Source organism: Rhinolophus hipposideros (assembly GCF_964194185.1).
Source record: "Rhinolophus hipposideros genome assembly, chromosome: 9".
Taxonomy (NCBI): Eukaryota; Metazoa; Chordata; class Mammalia; order Chiroptera; family Rhinolophidae; genus Rhinolophus; species Rhinolophus hipposideros.
Genome location: NC_138055.1, coordinates 12,330,359 through 12,349,886, shown reverse-complemented (window position 1 = coordinate 12,349,886; position 19,528 = coordinate 12,330,359). Strand labels below are relative to the sequence as shown.

Below are 19,528 nucleotides of genomic sequence, written 5' to 3'. Positions count from 1 at the left end.
TCACCCCAAGTGTGTATTACGCCTTCAGATATTACTTAACGTTGAGTACAAAAATGCATGATGAGCAAGACATTTAAAAACTGAGTACCCAGAATATGAAACGAAGCCTCTAAATGTTTCGATGACATTTAAAGTCTTGTGATACTTCAGAACTTTACAACGTTTCGCTAACTCCCACAGAAAGAGAATAGCAGTGTCTTTGACAACTTCATACATAAAAATGAAAGATAATGAAATCCAATAAGATAAACACTTGTTTTTCCTGCCTTGACAAAAATGGCTGAAAAAAACACACACAAAAATATGGTAACAAGAAGAAGGAAATCCCTTTGTCAGCAGATACTGTGGGAAGAGTCACAGAATACAAACGCTGAAGGCCTGAGGACACTAGTATTAGAACAAATTATACGTGAGATTTGATACGGAGTTAAATCAAAGGATTGAACTCCAAACATCCTCTTGAACAGAGGATTTTTGACACGTGTCCGTCATGCTGTTTGCCAGATTCTGTGTAGATAACGAAATACACAAAGAACAGCTTTTCAGTGAGCACTAAAGGAAAGGTGTCCCGGAGAAGTTATATCCTGAACAGTAAATTCCTACTTGAAAGATGGCAGTGTTTTACGGACAGTATGTATGTGTAATCACCGAAGGCACAGTTCCGTTAATTGGAAAAATGAAAGGTTTCCAAGTAAGGTTACAGAGCGAGCACCCATATCGAATTCTTTTACTGGATCACTGACAGGCATGTTTGCAACAACGCCCTGGAAGCCAGCATGCACAAGTACCTCCGGATGCCATTGACTTGGGTCATTTCATACAGGCAAGACTGAAAACATCAAAGCAGTTTTACAATCACTTTCTAAGGACATGAGGACTGACCATTAAAGTCTGGGCAACATAGAGCTTCCCTGGTTAACGCACGGCCGAGGATACATGGCATACGTGAAGGTGATTTACACATTTCCGTGTTTATGAAAAAAGTGGTTGTGAGTGGTATACTATCTCACACTTTTGAAAAAAAAAAATAACACACTTTCAATCTGACCCTTCCATGTGAAGGTGATGAGGGGGAGAGCGACTCCTTTGAGAAAGAACCTATAATGTAGAGATAGAGCTTTGAGAAAAATGAATATGTGAAATTGTTTCCATCATTATGGGAGTTTGAGGTAAAAAATGATGTCTTGCCCTCATTTCTACATAGAAATGTCAATGTTTCAACATTCATAACCAACATCCATTGGTACTTCCCTCTTTCAAAATTCTTAATAGAGCCGATTCTCCAGGGAGGTTTTTCTGACAATGGGCGTCTGAGGAACCCGTCCCACAGGTATTCCGTGGTCAAAGGGGTCCGTGCTGGGTGTTGACCTAGAATATGTGTGGGAAAGGCTCGGGATCAACAAAATCGATCATATTTCCTTGCTGTAGGACTTCATAATACAGTATTTAGTATAAATAGTACACAGAACTCTCCTCTCCCCCAGCTCTCCTCTGTTTTAAAGAACTCCCATTAGCACTTCTCTTAGAACTGTTTGGATATACACACCAAAATGGGCTACTATAGAGTAAATTTTCCAGTCATCACTTTCCTTCTAGGAATCTTGATAGTTCCAGGAATCATGGCATCTGAACTTCATCAGCCATGGGTAACACAGCCAGTGATGGATAACTTACGTCACTAATGCCCAAAGGAGCTAAGTTCTGAAGATTACCCAATGAGCAAAGAAGGGGTGACTATTGAGGAAAGACAAAAATGAAGGTGAAATTATCCAAAGTCCCCTTGGCTGAGCATGCCATTTTCCTGCACAGTATTGGGGTACAAGATGACGTGCCACAAAGCAGTGCTTAACTTTGGGTGACCCACTTTCTGTCTTTGGGTCCCTACTTCCTGTCTGTGATATGAGAGCACTAGAACGCATGAGGAAGATCCCTTGTTACACGTTTTTCCCATCAGCCAACTGCAAACTACTCTGAGAGAGTGGTAATAATACTGAAGTAGTATTAATAATACGAACCGTACACTTACTACGTGTCTCAGAGCCAGGTACCAACTCCTTCTAATCTTCACATCTCCTCATCTTCTCAGATGAGGGTTCTTGGTCAAGAGAGGTTAAGAAACCCAACGACAGCCCTATAGCCGGGCCCGTGGGTACCCTGCAGTGTTTTCTGGGTGGATAGGTAATGCCAGGCATGAGCCATACAGCAACAGTGCCAAAAGACAGGCTACTTGAACAGGGGCCAGCGGCCTCATATTTAATCCCGGGACTCCTCGAGTTTATAAGCTGCAGCAATGTGTAGAGACAATAACATGCTCACAGCCCTTGAACTTGGATCATGCAATGAAATTAAACAGGCGCTGGCCTGAAGTAAAGAGAGGTCTGGCTGGGAGGTGGTAATTCTGGATTTTAGATCTTCCTCCCCAAAGCAACCGTTTTTCCTTCCTCGTTCCATCCTAATCCGCCAAAATCAACCTTACCATTCATCATTTTTATTACCCTCTCTCTGGTTTCCCCTGCTTCATTTTTCACTAGTGTCTGCTTCCCTATATAACATGTTCAATATGCTAATATATGGCGGCCCCCCATCTTCCTCAAAAGATGTGAAAACTGACACCTCTAAGTATTATAAAATGTTTTAAAACTTGAGTTATGTGCTACTCCTTTTATGCAAATACTACAGACTGCCTCGAGGAACTTACATCATTTCCCCATATGGATGGCGTGTCTTCATTTGGTTTTTCTCTTCTCCTTTAGGGTTTTTCTTTTAAGTGCGCTCAGTTCCCAATTTATGAATGGATGACATTCAAAAATTCAGTCTCTGAGTCTGCTGCTGAAAATTTAAATGGTCTTTCACGGAGACAATGTTATATTTAGGGTCTCTGTTCTGAGGTTAGGGCTCCAAAAACCCAATGAATCTAAAGAAGGCTCATACAGAATAATCCTATAGAACCATTATCCCACGTGAAATGTTTTCCTGGGAAAACATATTCAGGTAGTAACTCAGCCCTGGGTCAGAGCAAAGAACTCTGGACTTCGAGTCAAATTGATGTGAGTTTGAATTTCATCTCTGTCGTATGTAGCTTTGTGACTCTGGGCAAGTACTTATTGCATATGATCCTTAATTTCCTGATGTGTAAAACAGACAGAATAATATTCACCTTGTGAGACTTTTATAAGATTAAGTGAGGCCATGGTTGGAACACAATTCTCATCCAATCTGCCTGGAAAACCTCATTTCGTCCTTTGGGGGCTGGTCACAGCTCGCTTTCTCTGAGATATATTTCCTGTCAACCCCAGGGAGGGATCTGCATGCTGGGAAGACCAGTTTGGAGCAATGGCGTGGTGCCCGTTGCTCGCCTACCTACCAGGGCCCAGTTTACCGTTTACAACTTGCATGTGGGTCTCTACTCCTTTCCACTCTCCAGGGACACAAGCAGGGGAGGAGTCATGGTTTCCACAGGTCTGGGAGATAGGGGGCAAGGGTGTTTGGGGGCTGAGGAGTGCTGTGAGGGCCGAAGACGAGGTTGGACATCAAGATTCAGCTCAGATGTCCTACAGAAATCCCTCCTAGACACAGACTGAGTCGTGTCCCTGGCCAGGGGTCTTCCTCCGGCTCTCTCAACCCCTTTACTTCCTTATGTCACAACACTTAGCAGTCTGCATTGGAATTTCTGTTCACTCACTGCCTTGCTGAGGGCAGGAACCTTGGTTTACTCAGCTCTGGGGCTCTAGTAAGTCTTACAGATCTGAGGACTGGACCCTCTGGTCTGGCCAGGGCTTGCTTCTCTAACAGTCTATTGAAGACGCAAGGACTAGAAAACAGTTTTATAGACTCTCACCCATTTCCCCTTCTCTAACCCAGCAAACAGCCCCATTGCTGGTCCCCTGAGTTTTGCTCCTGGTGAAGAGATTAAACCATGGCCCTTTTTAAGACTCAGCCAGGGAGGGCAGAGTCATCCAGCTTTAGGACTGAAGGCATAAAAATGAAGGTCTTTGAAGCACAAAAGACAGAGGTAAAGTCAAGTGCATTTCTTCAGAGCACTCAGGGGGCCTGGCTGAGAAGGGGGCCCAGAATGATGGCCTCCATTTTATGGAGGTTGTAACTGAGCATGGGAGAGGTTAAGTGATTTACGCAAGTCCTTCAGTCGGTAGAAATGTCAGGGGAATTTACAGGGTTCCTTGGCTCCAAAAGGAGCATAAGCAATGAAACCTCAATGAAACCATTTCTTCCCTTCAACATTCTCTTAACTGACCTATACTTAGCACAAAGTTCTCCGCTGACACCCACGGCCAGAAGCCCTAGGCCGGTGAGCAACTCTCCAGTAGGAAGTGGGAACATGTCTGCTCCTATACATAGTGAACTCTATGCTGACCGTGAGTGTTTATTACCAAGTGTGTTTTTGTGCCATTTGTATTTGTCATGTATTTGGAAATGTAACTAAATAGTTGTGTGTGTGTGTATGTGTGTTCCTGTGATGGAAGGGCGTTCTGTCCAGGGTGGGCTCCTGCCTGGCGCCCTGAACTGTTGGGAGAGGCTCCTCCCATCCACAACCCTGCACTAAAATAAGCACGTTGGAAAAGAATGATCTTACTTGTTTTTAGGAATCTTTCTTAAATGTCTGTATAGCTCACATTTCTTTCAAGGTTTAATATTTTTTAGAAGTTTGGTGATGTTTTTATGTCCAGAAATATGAGGAACTTCTATGTACATCAATTAGCCTATGGTAAAATTCGTTTTGTTACACGTTGTTTTCTTCAAGTCACGGTTTCCAAGATCCTATGCACAATGTGAGGTGAGAACTTACTATATTCCCCAGAACTTATTATAGTCTCAGGAAGGAACATAATAACCAGAAAGTAGGAGGCCCTTCATAAATGTTGAACACGATGGACGAAATAAAATGAAAAAGGGGAGGAAGAAGAGAAGAAAGGTAAGAAAATGACAAAGATGAACCTCTACCTGGAATCTGAGGGGCAGGCTGGCCAGGAGGGAACTACAGAAATGCTGTCTTCTTGGACTAGGCCTTCGGGCTCCATGGCCTGATATAACCGATATAACCCAGAGGGTGGCGTTTGGATCCACCAATCTCGCCCCCTCACCCCTTGACCCTCTCCCCACCTCCAAGGCAGCTCCCATTTAACATATTGGCTACATTTTAGGGTTCTGTGTAAGATTTTGTTAGACGATACGAGTAGGTAAAACGACTTCTGGGTTCTTTTTAGGTTTATCTACTTGATAAACCATGACTCTACTTCATGGCTTTGTTGAAGCAGAAATTCCTCTACTTACACAATAGGTTGCTAAAGGGAGTTCACAAATTATTTTGTTTTATAGGATCAAAGTGACAATAATTAAGCAACTACTAAGAAATGCCAATGTGGTGTAGCCATGGCTTCACCAACACGTAAACTCTCCATGACCAACGGCTTTGTTCTGTTTCCCACAGCACCACTAGGGCCCTAATAGAGCCTGGCACATAGTAACCATTCAATAAATACCAACACAGGCATGTGAATGTGCAGGTATGTCTGTGGTGGGCAGATGGGACACATCTGTACTTGTAGACCTAGCTCTGTTGGCATCTATAAGACGTTGAAGCTGAAACTTCACAAATGAAGAGTCTCTTCTCATTTATGATGCCTTTTCTTTACTTTCCTGTGGCTGCCAAATTTGAGACTCTCAGATATCGTGCCCAATATCCTGCCTGGTTTCTTTAACAAATCTCATACTAAACCTCCCAAGAACAATCAATTTCACAAGATACATGACTTGCCATGTCCCCCTTCCCTTCCCTGTATTGCATTTTTTTTTTACTGAGGTAAAATTTACCATTTTAACCATTTTTAAGTGTGTAGTTCAAGTGAGTGACACTCAGTATATTCACGTTGTTATGCAACCATCACCACTGTCCACCTCCAGAACTTTTTTTATCACTCTATGCTGAAATGCTGTACCCCTAACTCCACCTTCTCCCCGACCCTGGCCCCTGGGAATCACTGTTCCACTTTCCGTCTCGGTGAATTTGACTATTTAAGGTATCTCATATAAGTGGGATCACACAATACCCGTCCTTTTGTGACTGGCTTATTTCACTTAGCACGTCTTCAAGGTTTGTCCACATTATGGCATGTGTCAGAATTTCCTTCCTTTTTAAGCCTGCCAGAATTTTTAGCTGCACTGATTTTTGTGGAAGTTTTCTGTTTTTATTTTTTGATATGAAAATAAGATTTGAGACTTTAGAAATCTCTTATGTCTAGGGTTGGTTCCTGCCTGGAGCCCTGAGCTGTCGGGAGAGGTTCCTGCCATCCACAACCCTGAACTGGAACAAGCGGGTTGGAAAAGAATTATCTTACTTGTTTTTATGAATCTTTCTTAAATATCTGGTCAAGAAATGTCATTTATTATGAGGACACAGACATTGCTTCAATCTGTTGTCATTTGCCCACTGAAGGTAAAACCGGAATACTTTCTCCAGAAAGTCATCCACTTCTCAATTTTTGACCAATTACATCCAAGCCCTAGATTGTAAAACATGCACTGTTTCAATTTATAATACAGGGCTAAAGTGTTAGTTATGTCTGTTGTAAATAGCATATGTTGGACGCTGTTTCCTATACAATCTGACAATTTGTCTTTTCATTCCCAAAATTAGTTTATTTGATAATTGATATACTTAAACTTATTTCTACCATCTTGATTGCTTGATTTCTACTTTCCCCACGTTTTCTGTTTTCACTTTTTTCTTGCTTTTTTTTTTTTTTAAACGATTGAACTATTTTGATTGTTTCGGTTTTTCTTATTCCATTCACCATCCCACTCATCATGGACTTATAAATTATGCACCCTTTAAAAAAATTATTTTAGAGCTTACCTTGAAATATTAGCATGCCTATCTAGCTTAGGAGCTAAAGTTAATTATCTCGCCGCCCACAACAAAACACTGATCTCAGAATACTTGAACAGTAATCACTTCCGTTCTTATGTGATGTCACTGTCTGATATTTTAGGTACAACCTTTTTAAACCTACAAATTATACATTACTGTTATTTGGAGATTGTTATGTGGACTTCCCACATGTTTCTAATTTGTTTGTTCGACATGCCTTCCTGAATCTGGACTCACATTCCTATTCCTAACGAATGTCCTCCTGACTTGATGCCAAGGTCCTCTAGTTGTCCTTCTTCCTGTAGGATCCTAAGTTCCCATGCACAACCTTTCGATAGAACAGTTATACGTGCGGTTTGCCTGACTGTGATTTAGACCTATTGTCCCAGTGCAACTCATGACAGCATTCCCTCATTTGAACAATAAAATATACAGTCACCTACCTTTAAACCAAGCTCCCAGCCACCAAGGAGAAGCAAATGGCCCCAGTAGCAAATGCCACATCTAACTGCTTTTGGCTTACTCTTTCCATTCACACTTTATCATTCTTCTTGGCCTTTACTTATTTACTATACGGACTGATCAACTATGCTTTCAAAACATTAAAAAAAAATTTTATCCAGCATTTTAAGGTCTTCTTTACAGGGCTGGTTTTATTTTCCTCCCCTTTGAACTTCTAATTCATAATATTTTTAGAAATATTCCTGTGTATTTTATCTGTTTTCTTTACGTCTAACCAGTACATGACATAGTAAAGGAATTTCATACATGCTGATTGAAAGAATGAATGACGCAGGTGATGACTTCTGTTTTAAGTAGTTTCTAATATTTTGCAGTAAACTTTAAGTGCATTAAAAAAAAAAGGCCTTTCTTTTTGGCTGTGATTTCCTTGCTGGAAAGGTTTGAACTTTAAGCTGATCATTACAACACAGTCTGTATTTGTGAAAGTTTGGGAACTAAGGTAACAGAAATGGCTAAGTAATGGAAGAGTACAAAATTCCATATGCATTAGGACTCCAAATAAGATAAAATACGCACATGTGGATGGGCATGGACCAGAGACCAATTAGAAAAGACTGACTTACTAGGAAAGCAAGGTTTGCACTCCTTTTTTCCTTTTTTCACTTGCAGTTATCATTACTGTAGTGTCACATGGGCAATGCACATAAATTTTAAATGAAACAGACTCCCTATGAATGCATGTATCTAGTTCCTCTTTGATACAGCTGGAGCAGCAAACACAGTTGGTGTCAGACAGGCCTGGGTTCAAATCCTTGATCTGTCATTTAATAGCTGAGGTCAGTTCTTCACTCCTCCTAGTGTCGGTAGCGAATTCTGACACACCCCTTAACTCTGGGCTCAGCCATATAGCTACTTTGGCCAACAGAGTGCTAGCAATAAGGACCCAAAGTTTCCTTGCATGCACTAGCCTTCCTCTTCCAAATCTTTGCTTTGCCACGAGAATAAGCTGGACAGGCCTGCTGATGAAGGACAGCCAAGTTGCCTCAGCCACCAGCCATCCTATCTGAAGCTGACCAGAGACACTTGGTTAAACCCATGAAAATAAAAAAAGCCATCCAGCCAACCCATAGACTCATCAACTAAATAAATGCTTGTTGATTTCCATCACTATTAGCACAGTTCGTTATGCACCATGACCCGTGGCAGTAGATAACCGATACACTCTGTCTTCTTTGTCTTTCTACTGCTGGGTTCACCACGGTTTGATACCTAGAGACCAGTGAGGAAGGCTTTTTCTGTTATGTCCTTTCTCCCGAGGTAGAATGAGACATTTATGCTTGCATCTACCCCCACTCCCCCCACACCTGTCCTCGTATCTGTCTTTTTCCTCCCACATTTCCTTCTTCTAAGCCATCGAATGACTTGAAAGCAGGAAGTATGTTATTCATAGCCATATCTGCAGCATCTGGCACAGAGTAGGCGCTCAATAAATGTTTGTTTGAATTATACGACTGGATTTTGGGAGCTGAAATGAACCAAAACAGCCGGCAACAGGTGGCAAGAATAACCACAGAAGGTGGTTCTTATGCTGGGAGGCTGTATGCTTTTCAGAAAGCCCAAACAAGAGCAGGGGGAAAAAAGAAGAAGGAAAGTACATTCTTTCTGCTCTCTGCACCCTTATCGCTCTTACCACACTGCACACAAAGCTCAGAGCCATTCATCCCCCTGAAGGGTGCTCCCCAATCCAGCTTCCCTCTGCCTTGGCAGGGCACCTCACTCCCCTCCGGGGACATGTCCCTACTGTACCTTTAGATCAGACACGTCTCTGTAGCACTGCTCAGAGCGGGTGTGGTCTGACAGCTGCACATTCCAGAAGCAGGGGAGCTGATACACGAGGAAGGGGTTCTGTTTGATGACGGCGTTGAAAATATCCTGGGGGATAAAAGCCAGAGACACAGTCAAAACAGTCAGGTGAGCTCCGCCGATGACGCTGGCTGTCTAGGCGCTGTGTCACCTGTGCACGAGAGGATTTCTCATGAGCCTCCTGCCCAGAACACAGGCTGGCTTCCACCATGGGGCACTTCCCTTGCCTTTTATCTCTAGGAACCAAGCAATAATGTTTGGATAGAGACGGGGGAATGCCCCCACGCTGCGTTGGAGCTCATGGGTCCTGCTGGTCTCACTACATACCACGTGGCCGGCGTATGTGGGACTGATAAGGGAGTGTCTTTCCCATCGGAGCCAGTGTATAATAAATGAAGTCACTTTTCCGCCCCTCTTCCCACCTCATCGAGGAGCCCCGTGTTATTCATCCTGAACCTCTTGGAGAGGAAACTGCACGATGGATGACAAGTTGCTCTGCTCATTCTGGGGCTGAGACAAATTATAGATCCTGTTTCAGCAGCTCTTCCTGGGGCTTTTGGCGGACTCAGTGATGGATGTGCCTTCGCTTCCTGCGGGCCATGGTTCCTGGGTAGGCACTCCCCATTTCCCAAGCCAACCTGGGCTTCTGCTAAAGGGGCTTTACCTCTCTCGAGCTCTTCTCCGAGCTCCCTCACCAGGCCATACTTATTAACTAGCTGCTGACAGGAGGTGCCAGGAGGTGAGTTATGGGCCTCCGCAGCAGGAGATGGCTGAAGAAACTATCCTCATGGGGCATGGACATCCAATTCTAGCTTTTGGGGACATACTCAAGTCATTGTGACCTGACTTAAAATATGATGATGGAGGACGAATTTCCCCTCAGGTTTAAAACAGCTACCCGGGTAATTTTTAACTCATTCATTATACCATAGCTCATGTTTGAAACAGGAAATTAGTTTCTGGCTACTTGGGAAATACTGCATAATAACAATGCTAAAACAAAAAAAACAGTCAAGTAACCCGGAAGATTTTTGTTTCCTCTGCATTAGAAAACTGTGCAAGAAATCAACGACTCAGACATTGAACACTGAACAGAAACACAGAGAGGGAGCTTGCTTCTTGGATGAATAGGAAAGGACAAAAAGCAGACAAGCCAGAGAAATCATCGTTACGTCCCACGATGGCCATTTACACCATAGGAAACAGTCTAAACATGTGAGCCTGGTACATCCAAGACCAAAGGCTCAGGCCCCCGCATTTCCTAGCAAAAATGAGAAATGGGGTTTTTATGATTTTATGTTAATAGTTTTGTGGAGTTTATGGACTTTTTCAGATTGCTTGGCTTAAAAACGGGTTCCTCGAGCCAGGCGATTTGTCCCTTCTATTTAAATGCATTTCCCTTGAGGATAGGGTCTAAGCAAAAGGCTTTGCTTTAAAAGTTAGACTTTATTGCCAGAAAGGCAAATGAAACCTTGCCTGGGAGATATGCTGTGGCATTCTGGAGTCGCAGGGGGCAGGCAGGCAGTGTGTTCTCCACACTGAGATGAAGATGGCGACCTCCTCCTAACACATCAAGTGATCATTTCCTTATGTTTGCCTCCATCAACTGTGAGCTCTTGGAGGCCAAGGATTGCATCCTTATCTCTGTAACCCTATTTCTGAACACAGTCCCTGGCACACACATTGTGCCGTGAAAGTCTGCTGAATGAACAAATGAATGAACAAAGGAAACTGATAAGTTGAGCTATTGGCTTAGACTGGCTGAATAAAGCAGAGCTATCCAAGTGTATAGTCACACAACAGGCAGACAAATAATGCAGGCCCAGCTACTTTCAAGTTTGTTTGAGGAACAGAACCAGGGTACTCAGGAATAACCGTAACGTCTAACCTGGCTACTTACCTGGTCAGCCAAGGATGTGGAAAGCATGCCCATCAGCTCCCTCTCTGCAGTCAGCCTCCACATCTGCTCCCACTTCATCTTCCGCAGCTTATCCAGAAGCAGCAAGATCACCCCTGGGCAACAGCATAGGATGGAGGATGAAAAAACCAACAGTAAGACAGAGCCAGGCACACCTGTCCACCTGTGTTGGAGATTAACACACCTGGCTTCGATTCCAGGCTCTGCCAGTTACTCATTATGAGACTTTAAACAATATCTCTGCAACATCTCATCGTATGGAGAACATTCATGCAGACGTCAAAAGCTGTTGCAAGGAATAAATGAGATGGGCAAAGCAGTCTAGCATTTTCTGGCGATGGATAGTGGTGATGGTTGCACAGCCACGTGAATATACGTAATGTCACTGAACTGTATGCTTTTAACAATGGTTAAAATGGTGTACCTATGTGATGTATATTTTACCACAATAATTAAAAAAAAAGGCCTAGCATTGCACCTGATACTCAGGACATTCCATATGCCTATTAGGTTTTCTGCTATGTTTTCCCCCAGAGATATGATAACCTACCTAGGTTTAGCTGATGGACGGTATTTGTACAATACACGCCATTTATCTTTACAGCCAAAAAGCAGTTCCTCTGAGACTTTATTCTGGGTGAGTCCTGCCAATTTGCTTCATACTTACTGACAAGCAATATGAGCGCATTTCAGTGTTCCTGATTGTAAGACTCCTCTTTAGCCCACCATGAGCAACACATATGTAAACTATGGTGAAGGCAGTGCTGATGCAGGATCTCGAAGATGAGCTCCAAAAGCCTTTGGTTTCATGAAAAATTGATAAGAAGAGGTTGTTTCCTCTTCCTCTCCACCTTCTTTGTTTTTGTTGGTGTTTGTTTTTATGGGGAGTGAGTAGATGAATGGGGAATTGTGTAGCCAGGGAAACTGCCATTGTATACTCTTTTGCATTTTTCAACATGCTAAAACAACTAAATATATTACTCAGGCTAAAAAATAAATTAACTAATAGAAGTCTAACAAGGAAAGTACATTCTGGCTTAGCTAAATGGCTCAGAAGCAGCTGTCTCCTACCAGGTCAGTTGGAACAAGTAGAGAAAGCACAGAGCACAGCATTTGGAAGCCAAGAGAATTTCCCTGGAGGCCACTGCAATTAATTTGTTGGATGGAATTGTAGCACCCATGGGCTCCCAAATCCATCCTCCTCAGGATGCTTTGCTCAGCGGAACGGTCAGGGGAGAAAAAGCCAGGTAGTTGAAAAATGATCTTAGTTGATACCTAGTATATACATTTCTAAGATTGCTGGAAGAAACTGATTCCCGAAGTCACACATAAATGTCAACACAGAGACTTTTTACTTATTCTAGTGGCACATATTTGGAGAAAAAGTATATTCACCATTTCACCATTTAGTGAAAGGTATTTGGTCATTTAGAGTTGAAATTTAAAAAAAAGTTATACACACACACACACACATACCATGTTTCCCCCAAAATAAGACCTAGCCAGACCATCAGCTCTAATACGTCTTTTAGAGCAAAAATTAATAGAAGACCCAGTATTATATTGTATTAATTACATTATATTAGACCTGGTCTTATATTATATTAAAATAAGACTGTGTCTTATATTAATTTTTGCTACAAAAGACGCATTAGAGCTGATGGTCTGGCTAGGTCTTATTTTGGGGGAAATACTGTATATACATATATACATATACACACACACACACACACACACACATCGTTATGGGAAGAATGGGATAATACAGAGATCTGAACTTGTAAGTCAGAAGTGCCAATTACACTTATTGCTTATCTCCTTTGTTCTTTGTTAGGTTTTTTGCACATATTATTTCACTTAACACTCACAAGATGTCTACAAACTATATTTTGTCATCCTTATTCAATAGGTGGGGAAACTGAGGGGCTAAGTCAGACACTTACCAATTCACAGTACAAGACTAGCTATACCAGATTCAAACTCAGATCTGCCTGACTCCAAAGCCAGAGCTTCTCTGACTACACCATGCAGATCTAAGGCCCAGCAATGCCTCTTTGGGGCTCTGTGACACAGGCCACAGACTTTTTCCTTTTTGGTTTTTGCATGTATGTTTGCCCTGCACAATTCAGAAAACTGTCATACACCCTAGCAGGAGGCTGGTGAATGTTTAACCACCAGCTTTCCAAGCAAAAAACAAAAACAAAAACTGGATTTGTAACACTTGCCCATTTCCATGGTGTAAATACACCCATTACGGCTGATTTCAAGCTACCAATATGATGTCACTGAACACCAACTGGGAAGAAATGTGTATAATTGGCCCTCCTGCGTCAGTGGAAGCTAGCTTCAGCACACAAAAATTGCTCCCCAAACAGGAAAGGAATTTTGGGAATAGTACAATTCACCACAAGCATATTATTTGATGGCTTCTTTTGGTGGGAATGGAAAGAAAAATTTACAAAGTTACAAGCCAAGAGAATATAGTGATGGATTCAAGCAGATAGATTCCAGTTAAACAAGTGAAAGAGAATTTCATTACATCTTATTGCAGTAACTAATGCCAGTAGGTTGGATAGATGCTCTAATACTTAGGAAAGCATGGGGCTGGGGGTGGTAGTAGAAACTTGTAAACCATGGTGAAAGATATTAATGAACATTTGGACGCCTCCAAAGAGGTCAAAGGTAGATCTATTTATCTCTGGAGAATGAACTGAGAATTGGTGCTTTTAAATCGTGTTAAGACTTGGTGAGTTCTAAGTGGCGGATATAATTCCACTCTGTTTGCCAGGCTGGTTGAAAAGAGTGGGGTGACCAGAACAGAAGACTAAATACAGAAATCACTCTGCCAGTTATCCAGCCTTTTCTTTTGTGATTTTAATTTAATTTGAAAAGGATGAACTATTTCAAACCAGCCTAACAGTACAGAAACTAATAACAAATCCACACACCTCGATTTAATAAATGCTAATATAGTGCCACATTTGCTGTTAATAATAAAACATTACTAAATATATGGTGATGGAAGGAGAACTGACTCTGGGTGGTGAACACACAATGGGATTTGTAGATGATGTAATACAGAATTGTACACCTGAAATCTATGTAAATTTACTAACAATTGTCACCCCAATAAATTTAATTAAAAAAAAACACACACACACAAAAACATTACGGAACAAATCAAAAGCTCCTCTATTTCATTCTAGTCTTCCCTTCCCCCAGGGTAACCTTTATCCTGAGGACGTTGGGTTCCATTTCCATGAGCACTTTCATACTTTTATTCCCCATGCATATATTAATAAACAATATTTGGTGTTTTTAGAGTGTTTTGTAGTACGTATTTTCTATTCTAACTTACCTTTTCACCCAATGTTGTCTTTAGGTTTTAACCATTTTAAGATGTCAATATCTAGTTTATTCACTGTAAGCACTTTATTCATCATGTAAATATACCACAATTTACTTATGCATTCCCCTACCAAGGATATTTCGCTGTTTCCTCTGTTTCTGCTATTATAAACAATGCTGTAATAAACATCCTAATCCCAAGGTACAGCTTCCAACGCTGTATGAGGACTGCTGTGTTGATGGCACTAGTTGTCTCGAAACATCTAGAATCACTCTATCTCCCTTCTCTCTTGCATTCAAGCCATCACCACGTCTCAGGGATTCTCCATGAAAACAGCTTTTGCGTCTCTTCTTTTACTCATTCATTCAACAGTTATTCACTGAGCACCTATTGTGTGCAAACTAAGTGAAATAGACTTGTGCGCGTGTTTCTTCCCTACGTTTTCTAATCTCATGGGTTTTATTTGACGTATAAATTTAGCATGTATTTCCTGGATATATAACACACAGTTGTTGCCAGGCCCTCCTGTGGAAGACATGCAAACCATTACGATTCAACGAGATGAGTGTCAACACTGAGAATGTGCACTGGTTATTAAAGGAACACAAGAGGGGACGTAGGTCCGGCTGCGCTAGGATGAGGTCAGGCAGACAAGGTGAGGAAATATGGACGAAGGCAGGGTGGAGACATTGGGCTATGCAGGAACTACAGTGTGTGATGGCTAGATGGTTTAAATGGAATACTTTGGGGCAAATGCCAGGATGAGAGCATGAACAAGTGAGCAGGGAACGGATGGTGAAGGGCTTTATATCTATGCAAAAGAGACGCTTTCCAACCATTTTCATGCCATTTCCTAAACAGAAGATGATATGCTTACAACCTACTGGGGGCTAGGGAGGAAGCTGCTTGTGGCTGGAAGGGCTGACCCAGGGGTTCCAGATGCTCCGAGTCCCATTCAGGTGCCCCCCTGGCTGAAGGGATCAGTATTTTGGCACATCTGTCACCCATGAGTGCCACACTAGTTGGTAAGTCGTACTGAAGAGAACCGGCAGCTGGTGAAGGATTCTGAGCAAGGAAGCGACCACAACTGAATCTGTTTCAGAAAACCCAACCTAAACCGCTGCTTTGTCAGGTCATGTCACAGGCTCAAAGGCCTTCAGTATCTCAGCTGGTCTAAAGAATAAGCCACATAGTTCCTTCGTCTGGCATACCAGGCCTATTGGAATCCTTTTTCCCTTTCATCAGTCCGTTCCTTCCAGCAGAACTGGCTCAATGGCACTCTGCTACGTAACTACCTTTCTTTGCAAACTCGACAAAGCCAATACTCATCCTGGTTTCCTCTTCAGTACCTCTTAGTAAACTTCAGAAAGTTTACTAAGTATACTACTCTCGATTCCCCGATTCAACCAAGAATCAGAATCCAAAACAAACATAAAAATTCATGAGCAACCATGTCACAAAGCTCACGAAGTTCACTCTCGGCTTCTGCATTCCTGAGCTTCAGCATTCTTTGTCTCTCCTGACGTACAACATCCTTAGAAAGGAGGCAGGCTCGTCATTATCGTGGCCTTTTGATAGATATGGGAGCTGAGGTGCTGAAAGACTTTTCCAGTGTCATGGTGATGGCGAGTGCTTCCCACTGCTCCGTCTGCAAAAGGGTCTTCCTCTAGAACATCAGAACCAATGAAGGCTGTGTGTCCCATGCCAGCAGGGTCTATGGGATACATTTCCTTCGTGTCTCGATGTTTTGAAAGAATGCTTCATGCTAAACACGAAAGCCAAACGCGTACACAGCCAGCATGAGGTCATGGGAATCAGGGCTGCCAAGACCCACCGCTTGGCCCCATGCAAACTGCCCTTGACATTGTCCAACAAACCCATGGGGACCCTGTCTGGACTTCAACCACGTGTCCTCTTTCAGAAGTGATTTCTTCTGTAATTTAGACGTATGTTTTGAGCACCTGCTAGGGTTCTATTCACTAGCTTAACTGGGGACTTCGTTTATAAAGCACAGTCCTTGTTCTCGGGAGTAAGGCTTAATAGAGAAGGAAGACGTGGAACCCAGAAAATGCCAAACACTGTGACAGATCCGAGATGTGGTAAGAACCAGGGGAGCCGGCACAGGCAAACCGACTGAGATCTGATTGTGTGTGTGCGGGGGGAAGCATTAGAGAAAAGCTTCCTGAAATAAATGATGTCTAAGCTGAAACAGAAAGGAGGCAGAGAATTACGTGAAGGTCAAACCAGACAGGCTTCTCCCTTCAGGGCTCTGAATGCCTATCAGGTAGCAAGTATTTTCCACTACATTGGAACAGCAGACCTGAAGAGGTAATGAGCCAGTTCTCCGTCTTCTCCCAAAAAAAAAGAAACTCAAAAAGAGGCCGCATCAACTTGTCTAGCATGGGTGAAAACATTTGTCTTTGCTCCTAAGTTTATAATTAACCACAGGTCATCTGTACAATAAATGTCCTGGCCTCCTCATGCTGCTGATGCAGTAGAAGGAATTCTGGAACACAGGCATTTTTGTACCCATCACGGAAGAGGAAGCCGCAGGTAACATGAAAGCTGCAGTGGACTTGGAAAGGGGAGACCGCGGCTTGTGTCCTGATAGTATCACGTACTAGCAATACTTCTTAAATAAAATCACTGGGATTCTGAGCCCCAGATCCATATTTGTATAATAATATGGGGCAATCCCAAATCAACTTTAAGCTCACTATGAGGACTAAAAAAAAGATACTTTAAATCTTCAGAAGTATCCGGTACATGCTGTGATCTATTGTTTCTTACCTCCAAGTAAAAATCCCACGACATAAAAACAAAAAGTATCTGGCACAGTAGGAGCAGTACTCAATATTGCTAAATTGAGAAATGTTAATTGACAATAAATGTGCATACCTAGTAATTCACTTACTAGGGGGAATTCACTCATTTTTCTAAAAATTTTAAAAATCCCGTGTGTGGCATGCACTGGACACTTAAAAACTGTGAAATATTTCCAGGCTCATATTCCTTCTCAGTCTTCTGTCAGTGGTCAGCTTATGATGTCACAACCAGTGTGATTATGATGTCCCTTGGGGTTACTGCAAGTGGCATCTAAGGGACATAACCCACAGGAAGAAAAAAATATTAAAGGAAAGAAAATCCACCACAAGGAAAATTATGTGCATAAATCATGTTCTCAAGCAGCTAAGGCTGTTAAATATAACCACACAGATAGATGCTTATAAAAGAATCTGCCGGTTTCTTCAAAGGTTAAAAGTTTGCACCCAGATTGTACAAGAGCCAAAAAACTACATTTCCAAGAGAAGCATAACGCTAGCTATTGACCTGACTCGTATGGGGCTGGGGAGATACCCTAAATACGATTGTCAAGGGCTTTGAAAATATGAAGTGGTACATGAAAGCTTAGATAAATAACGACGACTAACACCATACATTTCCTCATTAAGGTGCCTAATTATCATTTACTCAACTTGCGTAACTCCCACTAGAATTAATACAAATTCTGTGCATGCATGCACTGGGGGAGCAAGGTTTGCAGGTGAACACTGGTTCAAATGACAAAAATGGCTCCTTCTGAAATGGGGCCCTTTCAAGCTGAAACACCACATATTTGGCTTTGGAACGTATGTCCCAAAGGCAGACTGTGACACGGCTTTCCTGCTGTCAGGGGGAAAGTGATGCCAAAAAGCTTGACTTTGCCTGGCCATTTGCTGCTGCCTGGTCCACCCATCTCCATCTTGGCTGTCAGGGTCTGGGTGGGCAGAATGAGCTCTGGGTCCTGGAGGCCAGTGCTCCCCACAGAGGCAGGTGCCTGCCGTGTGACAGGAACTCTCCAGGGAGCTGGCTGGGTGCTCCGGGCTGGCAGGGCTTTACTTTCAGCTGTTGTGCTGGGAGCCTAGCAGGCCAACACTAAATAAATAAATGAATAAATTAATTAAAAATCAAAGGCTTCTCCTGTGAACATCTGGTTCAGTGCTAGGGTGTTTCATCTGTGGATCAGAGGGGAATGTCTCTTCTTCCCTAAAGGAATACGTAGCAATAGCTCAGAAGCCAAGATGGCAGGGAAAGAAAGCTGGATGTCTATGTAGAGAGGAGAGAGGAATCGTGATTTTTTTACGAGCCAGATAATGCTTTTTAACCAATGCAACTGCAAAGGGGCAAACTGCAAATACCCCTAAAATGACGACCATGCTGATGATTCCATCCGTTTATCAAGCAACTGCTGGATACTAGAAACCAGGTGCTTGACTTAGATGGCCTCGGATTCTTACAACAAACCTGCAAGGTAGATGGAGTTAACTCCATTTTACACATGAAGACACGAAGGCTCACGCATGGCTCGTGAATGGCAGGAGGAGTCTCACTCTTTGATCTCTGGTCTTCCAACCAAGCCAGGCTGCCTCCTGGTGTCTGTGTACATGCATGTTATTAAAAATGGCAAGACCTAGTTGAATCAATGGCTTAAAGCCAAAACAAGTCAGGTAGTTCCTAGAGGGACAGTAAGTAAATGTCTGAAGGACTCTGAGAAGACCACAGGCCATAACCAGACAGCCTGTGCAAAGTTCCGAAGGGAGACAAAGCATCTAAGGCCAGGAAGGCCAGGGTAGTCCTGTGTGACACTGAAGCTGCATACATAAGGTGGGACCTGACCTGACAGACATGAGCATGGGTCACCAGCTGAAGCCAAGAAAGATTTAAATCAGCACACTGTTTCAAAGCTACCTTATGTCAACCTTCCCTCCTGCATGGTACAGAGATCCCCTTTCTTGGGCATCTGAGCTCATCAACTAATTTCTCATCATGTGTTCTACCACCAGCAAGGAGGACCCATAAAAATTTTTATTTTAGCAAAGGGAATATCTTAAGCTTGCATTATGAAAACCTCCTTTAACAAAAAAAAAGAAAGAAAGCCTTTTTAAGGGGAGGCTCTGCAACTATTCTCATTCTGTCTCATTCTCTCTCTCTCTCTCTCTCTCTCTCTCTCTCAGCAGCCTGCTTTCATTCTTTAGCCAAGTTAAAGAATACGGCTAGAATTGGCTTGGCC

General features: G+C 42.6%; 1 protein-coding gene across 5 annotated transcripts in view; it reads right to left on the bottom strand.

Moving 5' to 3' along the window:
- LARGE1 (LARGE xylosyl- and glucuronyltransferase 1) overlaps window positions 1-19,528 on the bottom strand; it is a 492,234-nt gene that overhangs the window by 59,358 nt on the left and 413,348 nt on the right. For all 5 annotated transcript variants that reach the window (XM_081059772.1, XM_081059773.1, XM_081059774.1 and 2 more), the window contains 2 exons: window positions 11,112-11,224; window positions 9,155-9,280 (listed from right to left, as the gene is read on the bottom strand). In XM_081059772.1, the coding sequence (XP_080915898.1) occupies window positions 9,155-9,280; window positions 11,112-11,224 (239 nt within the window). The remainder of the gene's footprint in view (window positions 1-9,154; window positions 9,281-11,111; window positions 11,225-19,528) is intronic.